A 20377-nucleotide genomic window follows, 5' to 3' on the forward strand; every position below is an offset into this window, starting at 1 on the left:
ATATCTATAACCGCAGAAATAATTGCTTTTGTTTCAAAATGCTGATCTTTTAAATGTTAATACATAATTATATCATCAAATCTAACTTTTAAAGAATTAAAAGAAGAAAGAATATTTTAATACAATGTACGTATTGTTCAGGTAGGGTCAGGTTAACTAAAAGGGTATGGGAACTGAACAGACAGATGGAATTGAGATTACTGTTGTGGGAGATAAAATATCAACACGGGCTGTTTCCAAGTAATCATACGTGCTGAGGTTCTACCTGTCCCCGGTGTTGCGAAGGATGGGTCTGGCCACGCTGCCGCGGAACGCTCCAAGTAGTTGGACCGTGCCGTACCACCTGTCCCTGGTGGAAAAATTTATGCAGAAAAACACCTTTGACCACAAGTCCATCAGGCAGTGGTCAGCACGTAACGTCCTAGAGGCCCTGAGGGATAAGGAGAGGGTGGACCCTGTGGGATGGTTCCCCGAGCAGACTGTCAAAGTCATTTGGCAGAATGCCTCATCGCCAGAACTTTCCAACAAGCACCAAGACGTAGCTTGGCTGGTGGTGAGAAAGGCCCTCCCTGTCAGATCCTTCCTACACGCCAGGAATCTCACCCCCTCTGCACGTTGCCCTCGAGGTGGCTGCGGTGGGGAAGAGACCGTTGTTCACCTCCTTGTGGATTGTGCCTTTGCAAAGAAAGTCTGGAGAGAGATGCAGTGGTTGCTGTCGAGGTTCATCCCGAGCAGTTTTGTGACACAGGACTCTGTGCTCTACGGGCTGTTCCCAGGGACACACACCGAGACAAACATCAACTGCAGCTGGAGGATCATCAACTCGGTGAAAGACGCGCTTTGGTCTGCCCGAAACTTGTTGGTCTTCCAGCACAAAGAGTTGTCCCCGACCGATTGTTGCGGACTGGCACAATCCAAAGTCCAGGACTACGTGCTGAGGGACGCACTAAAGCTTGGGGCAGCTGCCGCAAAGGCGCAATGGGGAAGGGTCGCTGTCTAAGACCTTTCTACCACAGCGCACCGAGAGACTGGGAACTGTTTAGAGCCCCTCGGGCTGTACAGATCAAAATGAAAGGCTGTAAATGATTGTAATATTGTTTGTACTGATGCACCTGGTGATACATTATGTAAAAGTTTAACCTGGATTGTACCCTTGTAATGTTGTTTTTGAAATGGTTTTGAATGTGATTGAAGATAATTTATGAATAAAGTATATTTTTACAAAAAAAAAATCATTTCTATGTAAAATAACCAAGTATTTAGTTTATATTGGCATATTCCCTAGTTTTAACTTACCAAAAGATAATTTTTGAAGAAAATCATATAAAATGAATCCTTGTTTATCGCGAATTGTAAATTACCAGTACTAATTTATCATCCAATTAAAGACAGGAGAAATGAGCACTAAGGGAGGATACCAAACGTACAGGCTTTTTTGTTTAGTTAAGCATTTTCTAAGCCATTAAATGTATGCTTTGTCCTTTAAACAATTTCCGGAAGAGCTAAACCCCGTGCAGTAGATCAGGTATCAAGTAAAGGTAGCAGGTCGGATTTCAATTATTCAGTTCTTTCTGGGCAATCATTCAGTGGAAAGAAGACCGGCACGTCTTGAACAAGTCACTTCTGGCTCCACTTTAGTGGTTAGGATATTGCTGTTCGCTCAAACTTGGAAGAGTGGCATGGATCAAACCGAGAGTGCAGAAGAGGACGGCGTGTTCACGACCATTTCTTTAGCCGATGATTCGGGTAAAGCCGAGTTAATGCGTAACTAGTAACTCAAAGTACAGGGGGTAATGCAGCGGCTTCGGCGGTTGTTGGCATTTCTTTCTGATGATCAATGATCCAAAACGTGTGGTTGGGTTTCCCCCCTCCCCTCGGATCACTAGGGCAGTCTGCACATGTGGCGTAGGAAATCCTATTTCCAGGAATCAGGTGGGACAATGTCAAAAATGTGATTGTGCATAAGGAACTTCTGAAAAATGTACCTTTATTCTCTTGTTTCTCACTTGTTTCAGAAACCATTTGGATGCAGTTAAGTGGATCTCACTGCCTGGTGATGATCAGACTGGGTTTGTGCCACAGATATGTGTGGACCCAGAACTGCAGCTCACTTCAGGCTGTTTTTTTAGCTCATACCCGGGCAGCAATGACAACCTTTTGACTTGAGACAAGCGGTTCATCCTTTTTCCCCGTCTCAGTTATGTTCACGTGGCTCATTGAGGGTGGGAAATAGTCTGTTCGGAAAGAGCTGCCTGGGTTTAAAAGGAGTGGGATTTGGGGTGTTTGTTGCACGGTAGTGACAGGGATGCATTTGCGTATCTTTTGGTTACCAACTATAACAGTTTTGAGTGAACGTTGGAAACAAATGTGGTTTTAAATTTGGGGGTGGGGTGGGGGGAAAGGAGAAAAAAAAGGTCAAGATTTGATGGTCTGTGAGCTTATTTAAACATGTGAGCTGCAATTTCGTGCTTTTTAAAGTGTCACCCGAGTGAAATGGGATAGATAAAAGCAACAACAAAAAAAACTGCGGATACTGGAAATCCAAAACCAAAACCAAAACCAAAACACTTGGGGGGTGGGGGGCGGGAAATAACTCAGCGGGTCTGACAGCATCGGCGGAGAGGAAGACAAGTGAATGACTCCGTATTGTTCCTGATGGACAGTCACACGGACTCGAAACGTTTTGCCTCGTCTTCCTCTCCGCCGATGCTGTCAGACCCGCTGAGTTTTTTTTTTCCCCCCCCAGGTATTTTTATTTTTGTTTTGAAATGGGAGAGTTGGATTTTCAACTTAAATGGAAAAAAAAAATGTGGCATGTGAATTCTTTCACAGTTGTTTTTTTTGTGTGTTGATAGAAGAGAAGTTTCCAAAGAGCCTGCTATGTTTTTGTTTTAAAAAGGCAGACTATTGGGTGTATTTGGTGTGTGTGTGTCAGTGTGTGTGTGTCAGTGTCAGCAGTGCACAGGAAGCCTGTTCCTTCTGCTCGAGATGAGTGTGTGCGGCTGTCCTTCCTTTGCCTTCCTGGATGTGTTGGCCTCGCCCTCTGGTGGCCATCTTGTTCATTGCCAGCCTCGGAAACCCCTTTTTTCCTTTCTCCCGGTCAGTCCCAGACTCCGCTTTAAATCCTTCGCCCCCTCTCTCTCTCTCTCTCTCTCTGTCTAGAACTCAAGACACCGACCCCGGCGGTACCCGGTGCCCGGAGTCACAGGAGGTAAGTGGTCGGCCCTCCCGGCGAGCGGCTGAAGCAAGCAGCAGTTACCCTCCCCCCGCCGCCACCGCCAAGCTCCATTTAAAAATGCCGGCAGTGCTATGGATAGGGTTAGGCCTTTAGTCAGCCTGCAGACCAGGGGAGGGGGGGAGGATTAAATGCAAACCTCTGGGACAATATGGGTTATGGAGAATTGCAAGGTCCGCCTTTCATCTCTCCACCCCCCCCCCCCAAAAAACAGGAGAGATCTGAAATCGAAGCTGTAAAGTGACTTGAGAATTTAAACTGGCTGCTGCTACTCCATTGATATCTTTATTTAGTATTCTAGATTCACTGCACCAAACTACGTCTGGCTTTAAGTTCTGGCCCTATCCTATGTATTTTTTTTTTAAACAAAAAAATGTTTATTCATGGGGTGTAATGTTTTATAAACCTGGAAATTGGGTGTTCAATCCAGTGAGCAGCTGAGCCACACAGACCAGCAAGGCCCATCGATACTGCTATCGGATCTCAGCCAGGGTGGTGAGATTCAAGTTCATGTAAATGGGACAGAATTTTCCATTGTGGAGACTTAAGTCCATTTGCGGATGGGATGGTCTGTGTGATTCCTGCTGGGTGGGCGGGCGGGCGGGTGGGGGTGAACATGTATGATCTTCTGCTTTCGACCTCCTATTGTAAATCCGTAAGGAGCTCGGTGAATTTTGTGGTGGGATGGGCAGGAAGTCGCCCACCTCACTGGTACCTCATGGGGTCAGAGGTCCCAGCACCCTATTTAAATGGCACCCAGACAGACATGCACTTGATGCACGTCAGGAGTTCCAGAGTCCTTGCGGCCACAGCTTGTGCTGGAGAAGCTGGCGGATGTGAGCAACCAGATCCCGGGGTGTATGAGGGCTCCTCTGGCATTGCCTTTCACCCATCCCTAGATAAGACCACTGCTGGTAACACACCTGTGATTGGGCCACTGCTCACTGTTGCAGTGGTCCATGTTCGCCAGCCTCTTGACCTTTATAGAGACCCTGCTGCCTCTTGCTGGTTGGGCTTTTTCTCCTCCTGATCCTGTACCAACTGGTGATCATCTGGATGAAAGCCATTACCAAGGCAGGGTTGAGGCAGATTTGATAAGGGAGCTTAAGGTGAAGGAACCCTTAGGAGGAAGTGACCATAATATGATAGAATTTACCCTGCAATTTGAGAGGAAAAAGCTGGAATCAGATGTAACGGTATTACAGTTGAATAAAGGCAACCACAGAAATATGAGGGAGGAGCTGGCCAGAATTGATTGGGAGATGAGCCTAGCAGGAACGACAGTGGAACAGCAATGGCAGGAGTTTCTGGGAGTAATTTGGGAGACACAGCAAAAATTCATCCCTAGGAAGAAGAAGCATACTAAAGGGAAGATGAGGCAACCATGGCTGACAAGGGAAGTCAGGGACAGCATAAAAGCTAAAGAGAAAGCATACAATGTGGCGAAGAGCAGTGGGAAACCAGGGGATTGGGAAGCCTGCAAAGACCAACAGAGGACAACTAAAAAAGAAATAAGGAGGGAGAAGATTAAATATGAGGGTAAACTAGCCAGTAATATGAAAGAAGGTTGCAAGAGTTTTTTTAGATATATAAAGGGTAAGAGTGAGGCAAAAGTGGACATTGGGCCGCTGGAAAATGACGCTGGAGAAGTAGTAGTGGGGAACAAAGAAATGGCGGAGGAACTGAATAGGTACTTTGCGTCAGTCTTCACAGTGGAAGACACGAGTGACATCCCCAAAGTTCAAGAGAGTCGGGGGGCAGAGGTGAGTATGGTGGCCATTACCAAGGAGAAGGTGCTAGGAAAACTGAAGGGTCTGAAGGTGGATAAATCACCTGGACCAGATGGATTACACCCCAGAGTTCTGAAGGAGATAGCTGAAGAGATAGTGGAGGTGTTAGTGGCGATCTTTCGGGAATCACTGGAGTCAGGGAGGGTCCCAGAGGACTGGAAAATCGCTAATGTAACCCCCCTGTTTAAGAAGGGAGTGAGGCAAAAGACGGGAAATTACAGGCCAATTAGCCTGACCTCGGACGTTGGTAAGATTTTAGAGTCCATTGTTAAGGATGAGATTTCAGAATACTTGGAAGTGCATGGTAAAATATGGCAAAGTCAGCATGGTTTCATCAAGGGCAACTGACAAATCTGTTAGAATTCTTTGAGGAGGTAACGAGCAGGTTAGACAAAGGAGAGCCAATGGATGTTATCTACTTGGACTTCCAGAAGGCCTTTGCCAAGCTGCTGCACAGGAGGCTGCTCAGTAAGATAACAGCCCATGGTGTAAGAGGCAAGGTACTAGCATGGACGGAAGATTGGCTGTCTGGCAGGAGGCAGAGAGTGGGGATAAAGGGGGTCCTTCTCAGGATGGCTGCCGGTGACTAGTGGAGTTCCGCAGGGGTCAGTGTTGGGACCACAACTTTTCACTTTATACATTAATGATCTAGATGAAGGAACTGAGGGCACCCTGGCTAAGTTTGCAGATGATACAAAGATAGGTGGAGGGACAGGTAGTATTGAGGAGGCGGGGAGGCTGCAGAAGGATTTGGACAGGTTAGGAGAATGGGCAAAGAAGTGGCAGATGGAATACAACGTGGGGAAGTGTGAGGTCATGCACTTTGGTAGAAAGAATAGAGGCATAGACTATTTTCTAAATGGGGAAAGAATTCAGAAGTCTGGAGTGCAAAGGGACTTGGGAGTCCTAGTCCAGGATTCTCTTAAGGTTAACTTGCAGGTTGAGTCGGTAGTTAGGAAGGCAAATGCAATGTTGGCATTTATTTTGAGAGGATTAGAATATAAAAGCAGGGATGTGCTGCAGAGGCTTTATAAGGCTCTGGTCAGACCACATTTAGAATATTGTGAGCAATTTTGGGCCCTGTATCTCAGGAAGGATGTGCTGGCCTTGGAGAGGGTCCAGAGGAGGTTCACGAAGGCGGGAGAATGGGGTTGAGAAACTTATCAGCCATGATTGAATGGCGGAGCAGACTCGATGGGCCTGATTTCTGCTCCTATGTCTTATGGTGTCTTATAGGGTTGCCTGCAGCCTGCATCATCAACACCTCAGTCGATATGTGAGTTAATTTAAGTGATACGTTTTAATGAGCATGTCCTTTACAGGCTTCTGTGGATGAATGTATGTAGAGACATTGCTTTGACCAGGGTGATGAGAGTCATGTGCAAGAAGCCTCACTTGGGTACTTTCCACTTGTCTTCACTACCCTCAACTCTATATTGGCAGCATAGAAAAACTAACTGCATGATCCCTTGTCAAGCACGACCTTTCACCTGGGAAGATGGGAAGAAGTGCTTCCTTGAAGGCATCCACCTCCCTCCCTCCCTTCATCTCTGCCTCTGAATGCAGCCAATGGCAAATGGCACAGAGTGAACAGCAGCTCCACATCTTGCTGGGATCTTGGTGTTATGAGACCCATGAGTCAGGAACAAACCTGCTGCAATGCAGGCTTCACCAAGAGCAGAACACAGCTGAGCACCTTTGACATCCAGTTGCCTCAATTATTAGGGTGTCCCTTTAGTTGGCCATTTGTGCTGACTGACCTTGAACTCCACCCACCTGAAAAACCCTCGTTCCCACCTCCAGGAATCTCTCACTGACTAACTGCCTGGTCAAAGTCAGTTTGGAAAATGGTGTGCCTCACCTTTCAAATTTGCTGTACCACCTTCTACCCTCCTACTGTGACCCAACAACTAATGCCTCCATCCCCCAACACTATTGGCCTACCCACCATCAGCACTCCTCTCCCCTCTATCACTCTTGAACCTCCCTCTCTGCTCCCACCTTTACTCTGGACCCTATCACGATCCACCTCCACATGCCATTCCTCCCCTCAGCAACAGCACCTATTACCGTCCCCATGCCCACCCTGACCCTGCCCCCTCCTGTTATCTAAGCCACCTCTCTTGTCCCCCTCCGTGACCCACTTGATGAGACCTTAACCTATCAGACTCTCACGCTGGACCTGCCTCCCTACTGAATCCCACTACCCCTATCTGACTATTCTATCCTATCACCAGTACTGTGAGTTCTTCCCCCAGGATCCCAACACCAACACCCCCTCTAAGACATTCCTCCCCCTCCCCCCCGCCATTTCCCCAGACTCTCTCCCCACCCTTCCCCATAAGCCTGCCACCCCTGTCCACTCTGCCCCATGTCGGCATTCTCTCTCTCTCTCTCTCTCTCTCTCTCTCTCTCTTCCCCCCCCCCCGCCCACCCCCCCCGCCCTCCCCGGGCTCTACTGAGCCCCCACCTTCCAGCATTAATTCTTTCATCCTCCCTGTGGTCTTCCATGACTGACATGTTCCAGCCAAATACAATGGAACATTACTGGTTTGTTCAGATTTGCAGTCTGCCCTCTTGAAGACTCCCACTGGTGGCTGGTTCCTGATGGGGAAGTATAAATTTATATATTTAGTATATATATATATATATACCTCCTGTATAAAGTAATTAAGCCTAAAATTGTCAGTGCAACTTCATTCTAAGGTTGAGTTCACGTCCTCCAGTTCTAGAGTTTGTGACAAGCTGAAATACATCAGAATTCAATTGATCTATTCCTTAAAGATATCTCCTGAGTATTCTCTTCAGAGTAAACAGAAAATGTGTTTTCTTAGCGAATCAGATATTTTCATGCTTCATGTATGTTGTTATAAAATAAAGGTCTTGCAAGTTATGTTTGAAAATAAAACATAACTGGGCCTTGCCTACAAGAATTATTTAGGCTAATCCAGTGAGCTAGAGGGTGAGCACTTAAACTAAAACAAAATATTGCACTAATGTTTTCTTCAATATTTCTCCATAAATTATTGGTACTGAAGGACTCTTGTACCACATATAAAATGCTAGATTACATACAGGTATCCCCTACTTCCTTGAATGTTGTAATCTACAAACTGTTGACCCATTATTTACTGTTATGTGTTCCTTCAGATACATGTGCAAATGAGTGAATTAACCAAACTAATCACTATTATAAAGTAAAGCAATGGAAAGTTTCACTCCCAATGCATTCTATAATGGAAGTTTGACTTTCATAATTGGCTCATGAGGTGTTTTACTTCTGCATAAATGCATTTCAACAGATTTATCATTGGCAGTGGTTCCATTTTAAACACCTGACTCCTGTGTTCCTGTCAGGTTACTGACATGACCTGTTTATATTAGGATCAGTGGTTTCCCCCACTTGCAGGCTCTGAGGGGAAGTATATATAGTGCCACTTAATATTGTGTTCATTCCAGTGCACACTTGTGTGCAGTGGTTTCCCTGAGTATCTGATTTGTTGTCTGGTGGGAGAGACGTTTAAATTACTACTTTTAAAAAAAAAAAATAAAGGCTTTCCCAACCAGTTTTGGTGGAGCAGATATTGAAGGGAATAAAGTTTTTTTTTGGAAGGCTGCTGTGGTGTTGGGTGAGACAAATGTGGGAGGGTCAGTTTCCTAGCAGCCGAATCTGGAAATGTAGTTGTTTATTGATTAGGACAATGGCTGATATGGATTCAAGATAATGTAAAATCAGCATTGAAGTTTGATGTCCACGCTAAATGGATAGAGTCACTTTGGGATTATTGCTGCAGTAGTTTCAGTTGCATTTCTAAACATTTACTCCATAGACAACATGATGATAACACTCTTTTCTACTCGAAACCCCAGCAATATAATTGACAGAATCTGCTTCCAGAAGAGAAGTGTAACATTTGTTGATCACAATACCTCCTTTATTTTGCTAGGTCCTTTTTTTTAAATCCTGTACTTCAGGAAGAAACCATAGAAAGAGGCCATTCAGTCCATCATGTCTGTGCTGGCCAGAAAAAGATGAAAAAGCCACTCATTTTAATCCCACTTTCCAGCATCTGGTCCGTATCCTTGCAGGTTACAGCGCTTCAGATGAAGATCCAAGTACCTTTTTAAATGAGTTGTGTTTCGGCCTCAACCACTGATTTAGGCAGTGAATTCTTCTGGGTGAAAAAGTTTTTCCTCATATATCCCCTCTAATCCTTCTACTAATCACCTTAAATCTATGCCTCCAGGTAATTGATCCCTTAGCTAGAGGGAAACAAGTCTTTCCTGTCTACCCTATATAGGCCCCTCATAATTTTGTACACCTCAATTAGGTCACCCCTCAGCCTCCTCTGTTCTAAGGAAAACAACCCCAGCCTATCCAATCTTTCTTCATAGTTGCAATTTTCAAACCATGGCAGCATTCTCGTAAATCTTCTCTGTACTCTCTCCAGAGCAATTATGTCCTTCCTGTAATGTGGTAACAGAACTATACACACAATTGCAGCTGTAGCCTAACCAATGTTTTATACAGTTCCATCATTACATCCCTGCTTTTGTATTCAATGCCTCATCCAATGAAGGAAAGCATTCCAAATGCTTTCTTTACCACCTTATCTACCTGTCCTGCCACCTTCAGGGACCTCCAAGATCTGTCTCTTCCACTATTTGGGGGTCTATAATTCACTCCTAGTAGTGTGGCTGCCCCTTTTTTATTTCTGAGCTCAACCCATATGGCTTCATTTGATGCCTCATTTGGTATATCATCTCTCCTCACAGCTGCAATTTATTTTTTAATCATTAATGCTATACCCCTATCCTTTTTAACCCCCTTCCTATCCTGTCTGAAAACTCTATACCCAAGGATGTTGAGCTGCCATTTTTGCCCCTCCTTAAGCCAAGTTTCCATTATAGCAACGACATCATGTTGCCATGTGTCTATGTGTGCCCTCAGCTCATCGGCTTTATTTGCTATACTCCTTGCATTTACATATATACCTTTTAACATATCATAACCAATGAGTGACCAAGCCTATTCTGACCTTCAGTGTCAGATCTGAAAGCTGGAATAGTTATTTACTGGCAGGTCCGCTGCAGGCACCAGCAGAACAACTTTCTTTTCCACGTAAGACCTAATGTGGTTGATCTCTAATAGGCGGCTGGTGACTGAATGAATTAAAACTTCTGATCTTTTTCCACCTTCGCTGCGAGTTAATTCACTTCACTCTTTTATCTGCAGTATTATTAAAGATTTTATTATCTTAAGAGTTTGTTGTCAGTTTGTTTATGGAGGCGAGGAGCTATATTGATTAACACATGTGTGATTTCAGCTCCTATTTGACTTTAAAAGTGAATTTCTGAAGAAGCAAAATCTACTGCTTTTATTTTACCAGAAAAAAATCCCCCTTTTTTTTTTGGAGTTGATGGCTCATGTTGGAGTCTGCTTCCTGAGCAGTGGAAGACTTTTGGTAGCTTCCCAGCTGGCATTCTTCATAGTTTTGAGCCTAGACAGCATGTGTTGACAGGCTTTTTGATGTGAAGAGGGCATCACGACCGATTAATCCTGTTGTCACCTTATACCTCTAAACACTTTCCAGCAGGAGTTGTTGGATGGTGATCAGGAGCGGGGAACCATTGAAATCCTTTCCTCTCCCTAACTTACGGGTGTTGAATTCAACGGCTGTTCCAATTGATATCAGGTAACAGCACACCCACCACTGCTTTAGTGTTAAGATCTATTAATTTAGCAGAGACTAGGGATTAAACCTGGGACTTTCTTCCATTGTATGGGCTTCACGGTGGGATATTTACCAACTGACTATTTAGAGAAGCTAATGTAAAATCTTCCACTACTAGTACCTTATTACAATTTAAAAGATTTTCTTTTTCATTAGTAGATTCTGGATCAACCGTCTCTGATTCAAAACTCGACTGTGAACAGGTCATGATGAATGCAGATATGGAAGGTATGATATAAAGCATAAATTGGCTCTTATTGCTTTCAAAGTGAAATCCAGTCCCTTTCCTGTAATCTGCTTCTCCAGAAAGAAATGCATTTACTAGTACTCCATTCACTCGAGCATCTCTCCTTAAAGAGATGAAGGGTGTGGTTATGGAAATTCGTGTAAAAGCAGCCGATGTCCTGTGCCATTCACTGACCAAAAAAAAAAAAAATGACCGTTTAGTGACCAAGTCTTTGACCTGAGCCTAGTGTGGACTCCGGTCCATGGAGTTGCTGTGGAAAGGAGAGATTGAATGTGAAGTCTGAACTAGCAGCTGGCTGTTGAATCCTTAGGGAGTACAGTAAGTGGGAAAAGCTCAGAGGGAGATGGGTACTGTTGAGCTCCCAAAGTTCAAGCCAATGAAGTCCAGGCAGAAGCAGGCCTTTAAAGGTTGTCTACCTTTATTGGAAAATAGAAATTGGGTGAGTTCCCTAGCCTTACAGGGGGAGGTCAAAGGTTCTCATTGATTAATGAAATTTCTATAAGTGTAACAGTGCCATGATAGTTGGACCAGTGAGCCAATAGAAAACAAACAGGCATGCATGTATATTTATTTTCCATCATAGAAATGTCGCTGTGACTGACATACTATTCATTACCCTTCAATGGCTGTTATGTAGACTAGGATAATGAGCTTTGAACTTGACAAGATCTGATAAACAGCAATGAAATGAATAACTAGTTAATGTTTTGTTTAAGTTGATTGAGGGAGGATTGTTGACCAAGAAATAGGAGCAGGGATGGGCCATAAGGCCTCTTGCACCTCTGCTATTCACTAAAATCATGATAAGATCAATTTTGCTTTCCTGCCCTACATTTGTATTAGTTGATTCCCTTGGTGCTGCAAAATCTATTAATCTCTATGACGAATGTATCCACAGCCCAATAGGGTAGAGAATTACAAAGATTCACAGCCCTCTGAAGAAATTTCTCCTTGTCTTAGTCCAAAACGCCAACCCCTTTGTCTGAGACTATGCCCCCTAGATCTAGACCCTCTCACCACAGAGAAACTACCTGTCAACATCTATCCTATCAAACTCTCTTTAAGAATTTTATGTTTCAATAAGATCATCTTTCATTCTTCTAAACTCCAGAGAATATAGGCCCATCCTCCACCATCTTTCCTCATAGGACAACCCTCTCATTCCAGAAATCAGTCTAGTGAACCTTTGTTGCATCCTCTCTAAGGCAGGTATATCCTTCCATGGGTAAGGAGACCAAAGCAGTAATCTGGATGGGTCTCATCAAAGCCCGATTATAATTGTAACAAGATTTCCTTGTTCTTCTACACCAACCCTCTTGCAAAAAAGCCTTCCTAATTATTTGCAGCAGCTGCATGTTAACTGTCCGTGTTTCATGTAGAAGAACATCCAAATACCCAATCTGCCAACATTTTCTAATCTCTCCTTTTTTAAAAAAAAATTCTGCCGTTTGATCCTTCTTATTAAAGTGGTAATTTAACATTTCCCCACATTTTGCTTCATCTGCCACCTTCTTTCCTAATCACTTAACTGGTCTATATCCCTTTGCAGCCTTTTTCTCTCCTCACAGCTTACAAAGCTAGGTGGGAAAGTAAAGTATCATCAAACTTCGGCATATTATTTGGTCCTTCTAGTCAGGGAATTGGTTGATCTTTATTCTCATTAATTTCTCCTGTATTTTCCCTTCTCAATTAATCATTCATTAAACCCTAGATCTTCATTATTTCTGGTTATGTTTTTTATTCTTTTTTAATCAAATATCAATCACTTAGCCATCCATTGCTGGCTTTTAAAGCCCCCTCAATCTACAGGCTTACTGCTTTTTTTGGCAACACAGTAAGCTGCCTCTTTTTAAATCTGATACTATCCTTAACTTCTCTAGTTAACTACGATTGAACTGCTTTTCCAGTGGTGATTTTTATCCATAATGGAATGCATATTTGTTTTGTATTATAAATTATTTCTTTAAATGTACCCTGTAGCTTATCTACCATCATATTTTTAAATTTAATTTCCCAGCCTATCTTAGCCAACTTGCCTCTCATTTGTTTGTAATTAGCTTTGTTTAGATTTAAGACCCTAGTTTTGGACTTAATTACTGCTCAAGCTTGATATGAAATTCTTAATATTATGATCACTTCTCCAGAGGACATCTTATTATAAAATTGCTAATGAGCCTGTCTCATTATGCAATACTAGATTTAAAATAGCCTGTTCTCTAGTTGTCACCTTGACATACTGTTTTAGAAGACTGTCTCAAATCATCCGTGAACTTGACTTCCGAGCTGCTTTTGCTTATTTGGTTTACTCTGTCTTTTTGAGGATTAAAGTTGCCCATTATTCCATTACCCCTGTTACAGGCTGTTTTAATTTCCTAACTTATATACTCTTTTGAATAGTGCTGTGAGACCTTTACTTACCTAATAAGAGACAAATTCAATATTTTAAATCTCTGCAACCAGCAGTTCAAAAGCATAAATGGAGAGATATGACTGAGATGCCAGTGTTCAGCCACCTCCTTTCTTTACATTTAGGATCACAAGAAAATTTAACAGAATATCGCCTTTTTTTAAAAACCCATTTATTTATAAAGTTGTCCATGTGGCAAGAGCACTTTTGGAGACAACCCTATAAATCCAACCTAGTAATTCCTGTGGCTAGAGGCATCAAAGTTCTCTCTAAGTGGATGTGTGCATTACCCCTGACCTCTAGGTTCTAGCAACATTTATAACATTTATTCTGATCTAAAGTTAGGTCTGTGATTTTTGAGTTTCACCATGGGTGAGTATTTTCAGAATAGTTAGCCTGGAACATAGGATTAGGAGTAGGCCATTCAGCCCTTCCTGCCTGGCCCACCATTAAATTAATTCATGGCTCAACTCCCATTTACTCACTTTGGTTCGGAAGTTTGTAGTATAGTAAGTACCCATTTAAAATTGCCCCAGTTGTTCTGCTTGAACATTGTGGATATAATAGGGTTGGTATGTGCACTTAGCATCAGGATTTCTGTTTTGCTTCAGGCCTATGTAGTGCATGACCTGATTGGTGCCATTTCGGGGCGGCCTTTCCAGTTCTACAACCCACCCCCACTCCCAGACTGCTCAGCTTGCTGCCCATCCAGTCCCCTGACCCTCCCCCTTGCTGCTTCCCTCCCTGACCTTTCTGCTTGCCACCTGTGCAGCTTGTCAACCCTCCCTCTCACCCTTTCCCTGATTTTCCTGCTTAATGCTCCTCTCGCTCACTCACTTGCTTCCTACCTTTCGCTGCTCTTTTCCCAAGCGCTCACTCGCAGCAAGATTTCAGGAGAGCAAGTGGAAGGGTTGGCGAATGAGAGGCAAGTAGAAAGAATTAGCCTATTAAGTTTTCATTTACAAATTTTAGAATATATAGTATTTAAGTATTTTAGTATTTAAACTTACAGGGTTTAATGTTTTCATGTTTTTTCTGATAAAGGTTCTACGGAAGCTAACTGCAACTTTTACATTAGTTGCAATGGGAAAATCTGATTCACTTAATGTTTCATTTTGAAGCTGCACTTTTCAGGAACAAAACTACAATGTTAAATGAGGAATTACTGTACTGTTGCCTAGCAAAAATCTAGCAATCAGTTTTGAAACTTTCCATCGACTTAGCCTCAGCAGTTTTTGAAGGAGAGTTTTCTGCATTTTCACTACCCTTTTATCTTAAAAAAAAATTCTGACATCATTCATGAACATCCTGGCTCTAATCTTAATGTTATGCCCACCACCCATTCCTGTTCTATACAATTCCACCAGAGGCAATAAGGTAGATAAATTGAAACTGTCAAATCCTTTAATTATGTTAAACACCTCGCTCCTTAATTTGTTTTTTATCCTTTCACGGGATGTGGGCACCACTGGCTAGGCCAGCATTTTTAATGCTCTTCCCTAATTGTCCTTGGGCCACCTTCTTGAACCGTTGTAGTCCATGCGTTGTAGGAACATCCATAGTGCTGTTAGGAAGGGAATTCCAGGGTTTTGACCCAGTGACTTTGACTTAGTTCCAAGTCAGGATGGTGTGTGGCTTGGAGGGAAACTTACTGTCTTGTATACTCAATGAAAAAGAAGCCTGGACACTGCAATCTTCATAAGTTAACCCTTTTTAGCCCCAGTATCATTCTGGTGAATCTGTGCTGCTCACCCTCCTGGTACTATATATTCTTCCTGAGATACGTTACCCAGAGCTGGTCACAGTATTCTAAATGGGGCCTAACCAGAGGTCTATATAACTATAGCATCACTTCTGTCCACTATGATCCAGCCCCTTTAGGCCAGCATTCCATTTGCTTTTTTGAATTTTTTGTACCTATCCACTAACTTTGATTTTGGTACTTGGACACCGCCGAAATCACTGGTACTTCACAGTTCCTAGCTTATCACCATTTAGAAAATACTCTGATTTATCATTGGCCTCCATCTGCCACAATTTTGCCAAATGACTCAATCTACTATCTAATTAACCACTATCACTTTGCAACTTTGTTCTTATTGACAGTATTTACTGTGGCACTTAACTTGATGCCATCAGCAAACTTGAATTAGATGACTTCATCCAAATATAGTTTAATACTGAGACCTCTGTGCAGATTCTTGGGGACACCGCTAGTCACATCCTGCCAATTGAATACACACCCACTATCCCTACCCTATTGATATTTATCCCTCAATCAACATCACAAAAAAAAATCTGGTCATTATCACATTGTTTGGCGGGAGCTTGCTGTATGCAATTTGGCTGTTGCATATTTTCCATTACAACGCTGTCATGTGTGCTCTGCCTGAATTAAGGCAGGTCCTTGGCTCACTGACTGCTGATGCTTCATCCTGAGCTGTTTCTTACCAATTTTTGTCAGGGGGATTTGCCATTGCCAGGGCAAGGAGGGAGGTCCCAAGTCTACCTCAGCTGGAACAGGAATCAAATCTGCGCCTTTAAGTGAACCACACACTAGCCAACTGAGCTAATCTGCTCCCTACAACAGTGACTACGCTTTAAAAAATAATTTATTGGCTCTAAGGTGCTTTGGAACATCAGGTGGTCATGAAACCCTAGACTTTTTTTTAATCTACTTACCAATTCCCTGCCCATGTTAATAGGTTGCTGCAAATTTTGTTTGCTGTCAGCTTTAAGTCTCATGTGGAATGTCTTCTGGAAGTCCATATCAGTAACATCCATATCCTTTATCTGATGTTAGGTATGTCCTCCAAAATTCAATTAGGTTTGTTAGCTTTGATTCATCCCTTTATGAATCGATGCTGACTGATTTTTGACCCGTTCATGGTTTTTCCAAGTGCTCTGTCATTCCTGTCCCTTAATAACAGATTTCAGCAACTTTCCCAAAACTGACATTGGATTAATAGGCCTATAATTTCCTAGCTCACCTTTCTTACCCTTCTTAAATTTAATGGTGTGACATTGGCAATTTTCCAATCCAAGGGAATTCCTGAATCTGAGAGTGTTTTGGCAAATTGTGACTGCAGCATCTACAATGTCCTCACCTACTTTTAACAATCTGTTTTGGAACCATTAGGTCCTGGAGTTTAGTCTATCTTTTAATCTCAGTATTTTCTCCATTATCCTTTTTAAAATTTTTTATTTAACCTAGTAAGTCCCTCCCCTTGATCTACTTTTCCACATATCTCTAGTATTATATCCTTTATCTTCTACTGTTAGTAATTTTGCCACTTCTTCTTTCCTCAGGCACAATTGTGGACCTTCTCCTGACATGTGCAGTCATCTGTAAATTTGATTTTTCAAGCAGTGTTGAGGGGTACAAATGACAGCAAGGGTATCACTTCCAATGGAAGCAATTCTGTAATATAAATGGAGTACAAGGCTTATGATCAAGTGAGAGTGGGAAGATCTAATGTAGGTATTTGGCTTTTTGCTTGGTGTTTTGTAGTTCTTTTTGGATATCTACATAATGTAGATGGAATCCATGGAACACCATCAAATTGAAAGTATGAGGGTCTAATAGTGTTTTAAGTACATTATCTTAGTTATCCTAATTCAAAACTTGGAAATATTAATGAGAATAGGATATCTGAATTCACGATCAAATACATGTAGAGTACCTATGGAAAAGGTTTTCCTGAAGTATTTGAATGAGATGGTAATAAGATATTTAAATAAAAAGTGCCCACTCTTGTGCTACATCTAGCTGAGCAGGCCAACAGCCAATCCACTGTGAGGCCTGTTATGACTGTTCTTAATGATCAATTCTAGATGTGTGTGGGAGTAGCCCAGAGTAATTTGCTCTACTTACCTCTCTGTGGGAAAGTTGTAATTTCTTCTCCTGCTACACCTCAAATGGCATGAGAATAGAAGCTTATTATTAACATGAATATATGTGCTGGACCCTAATTTTGAATTTTTCAACGCAGCTTTATAAATTCCTTCATCAGAAAATTGAATTCCTAGATATGACACAGATGTAAATGTGCTGTAGGCATTGAGCCTAGGTGTAAAATAACCAAAGTCATAGATAGTGGTTCAAGGCAATAACACTTGTGTAGGATTTGAATGATTGTCTAAACTACTTGAGGAATCATCTAAGCTTTGAGTGTTGCAGCCTTCAACATGCACCCAAATTTTTATATTGCCTTTTTTTTAATATGAAACTGTCATGGCATGACCGCTAAAGTTCAATGAAGGCCTTTGTGTAGATGCCATGGTTGCATTGCGATCTTTTAATGGGGCTAATTGATTCTTAGAGAAGTTAGATATTCATTTTGACTTTAAATGTTGTGGTAAAGTGTTGTAAATTTAAAGTCATAGCAGGTTGCAATTTTCTGTGAAGGTCAGTGCTTCGGCTTTCCTATTACTAGGACAAACTGCTGGAGCTTTTCTCAGTGGGATTGCACTCATGTATTTGGGGTGGTATGTAGAGACAATTCTGAACAGAATGTGGGTGTTTTTAATCGGGAAGAAAATTTGGAACGGTCTAGTACTAGGAGTGGGTGCAGCATAGATTCACCAGAATGATACTGAAGCTAAAAAGGATTAAATTAAAAACTTTTAGCTTTCATTTTGCAAGCATCCTAACTGGCTATGGAAAGCTCATCATAACAAAGAGAGAGGAAAAAAATGAAGAAGGCAATATTAAATTTTAAGCTGGCTTTTAATGTGTTGGAGCGTGGGTTTTCTTGAGTCCTGTTCTACTCCATGTTTTAAAACATGTTTTTGATTTGTAAAATCATGTCATCTTTCCATCAATTTTAGTAATTGACCCCGAGAACCAAGTAGAATTAGAAGAGAAAACACGACTGATTAATCAAGTGTTGGAACTTCAACACACTTTAGAAGGTAAATGAATTTAAGTACTGAAGTGCATACTTTTTATCCTTATGGATAGATCTACCAATATGCTTGAACTCGGTGGTAGTCTTGAGTGTAAGGTTGTGGTCTCTTTCCTTGAGGAAACCCCGCAACTGTTTAAAGTCTGCCCTAAATGAAGGAAGCAACTTGTGGAGTTTCTTTTTAGAAAAAGAACCTTTTGGTTTTGCTTTCATTTTTTAATTCTTGCTTTCTCTTCCCTTCCTAGTTAAAATATAAAAATACTGGCTTCATTTATAACCAGCATAGTTTAGCTGAGTAAAATTGACGAAGTTACTTCTGTGTCAGTTTAAAAATATTGGTTGGTATGATTGGGTTGAGATTCCATAATTTACTGCATTTTATATTCTAGTGATCAAGTAAGCCTTAGTGTATTTCTTTTGCTTACTCAGAGCTGTCTGCACGCGTGGATGCTGTAAAAGAAGAGAATCTGAAACTAAAGTCTGAAAATCAAGTTCTCGGGCAGTACATAGAAAATCTCATGTCGGCTTCTAGCGTTTTCCAGACAACAGACACAAAAAGCAAACGAAAGTAAGGGCCAGTTTGATTTGGTCATCATATTTGGGATGTGTACACACATTCTCTTTCTAGAATGTCAAGTGATTTGCTTCAGTTTCTTAAGATGTCTGACTAATTCAACTTGACTGGCCTGGAATAACAGATTTTTAAAAAGTTGTTGCTTTTTTTCGTTTAACCTCCATGGCCTGAATTCATCTAAGGATGCATTTTTAGGAAATTTTGAGCATGGCTTGTTGCCCCTTGTTAACAGGTTTACACTTGGAAATATGTTGTAGTATAATCGTTCAGGCCCAGTAATATCAAAATGGTTCCATGATTATTACAGCACACTGGGTTTTTTTGGACAGTGTGGTCTATAAAAGGATGCTACAGTTTTGATACTGATTCTGGGGCTTCAGTGTAATTTACATGTTGCTGTTGCCTCTAGTTTAACTTGAACTAGGTACAAAGCATAATTTAGATTGAGAAAAACATAGTGCAATATAATGTCAACACTAGAAAAGTGAATTGTCTTAACTTTGTATATGCTGATCAGTAAATGCCACCTGGTGACCTCCTTTGTGTACAGTGATATGCTTACCTTACATTTTTGCTATATGTATTTGCCATAATAAAACATTAATTTTTTAAACTACATTGTTGTTATGTCTAATTGAGTTCACACTAATATGTGACTTTGTTTCCAAGAGGTGGTGCTTAACCACCTTGCTTCTTCCCCCTTTCTCTAACCTTCCCAACCCCTCCACCTCCAAAGGAAAACACTGAACAATTAAATATTTCAGGTGTTTCTGGCTGAATTTGAAGTGGATACGCTACACTGCATTGTCCAGTTCAAGGAATGCGATAGTTTGTAGATCTCCTGTAGAATTCCGCTCCCAACCCAGTGAGTCAGAAGTCCCTCCTTTTATGAAGATGATGTGGTGATGATTGTTATAGAATGTAAGGACAGGGAGGACCATGTGTCTCATCTGAAGGAGTTTGGAAAGACATTTGTAAGAGTGCCCCTGATTGATTTCTGGAAAATTAAATAAAAGGGATTTACACATTGGCGCATGTCAGGGACACATTGGAGAAACTACACATTCCAGCCAATATTTTCTCCAATTGCAGGTAGATTTTTTTTTAATGAGGATAAATTTGTTCCCCCACACATCCTATTTAAATAAATCTCCTCTAATATGGGGAGGCAGCTCACTGCCTATCTGATTAGGGTGTAGGGTATAATGTTTTATAGCAATGATCATCAAAATTTAGTCCACTTTGAAATTTGGCTACAAATAAAATTTCTTACATTCATATGTAACATGCTGTAAGCAACCTTTTGAACACAACCTAAAAAAGAGTTATCCCTCAATTGATAACAAACCCTAACTTCAATATGTTTATACAATTTAAAAACTCAGTTGCTTTGACTGCCTTAAAATGTTTTTCCTGGAAGCCTTTGTTCACAGTAATTTTTCATCCATCTACCAGAATGGAGTAAAGGTAGAGATAAGAAAA

At 41.7% G+C, this 20377-nt stretch overlaps 1 protein-coding gene across 8 annotated transcripts; it reads left to right on the top strand.

Annotated features, from left to right (window-relative positions):
• The first annotated feature begins 1520 nt into the window (after nt 1-1520).
• LOC144678898 (short coiled-coil protein B) lies at nt 1521-19511 on the top strand. 8 transcript variants are annotated; one of them, XM_078538966.1, is made up of 4 exons: nt 1521-1746; nt 10920-10988; nt 18245-18328; nt 18751-19511. In XM_078538966.1, exons 1-4 carry the CDS (start codon nt 1680-1682, stop codon nt 18891-18893), a joined length of 363 nt encoding a protein of 120 aa, XP_078395092.1. In that variant the 5' UTR covers nt 1521-1679; the 3' UTR covers nt 18894-19511. The 8 variants fall into 8 exon arrangements, with proteins under 8 accessions (XP_078395092.1, XP_078395083.1, XP_078395120.1 ...); XM_078538957.1 differs by having other exon boundaries at nt 1560-1746; nt 10917-10988; XM_078538976.1 differs by lacking the exon at nt 1521-1746 and adding an exon at nt 1820-1932 and having other exon boundaries at nt 10917-10988.
• The last annotated feature ends 866 nt before the right edge of the window (nt 19512-20377 follow it).

Source organism: Cetorhinus maximus, chromosome 1 (genome assembly GCF_964194155.1).
Source record: "Cetorhinus maximus chromosome 1, sCetMax3.hap1.1, whole genome shotgun sequence".
NCBI lineage: Eukaryota > Metazoa > Chordata > Chondrichthyes > Lamniformes > Cetorhinidae > Cetorhinus > Cetorhinus maximus.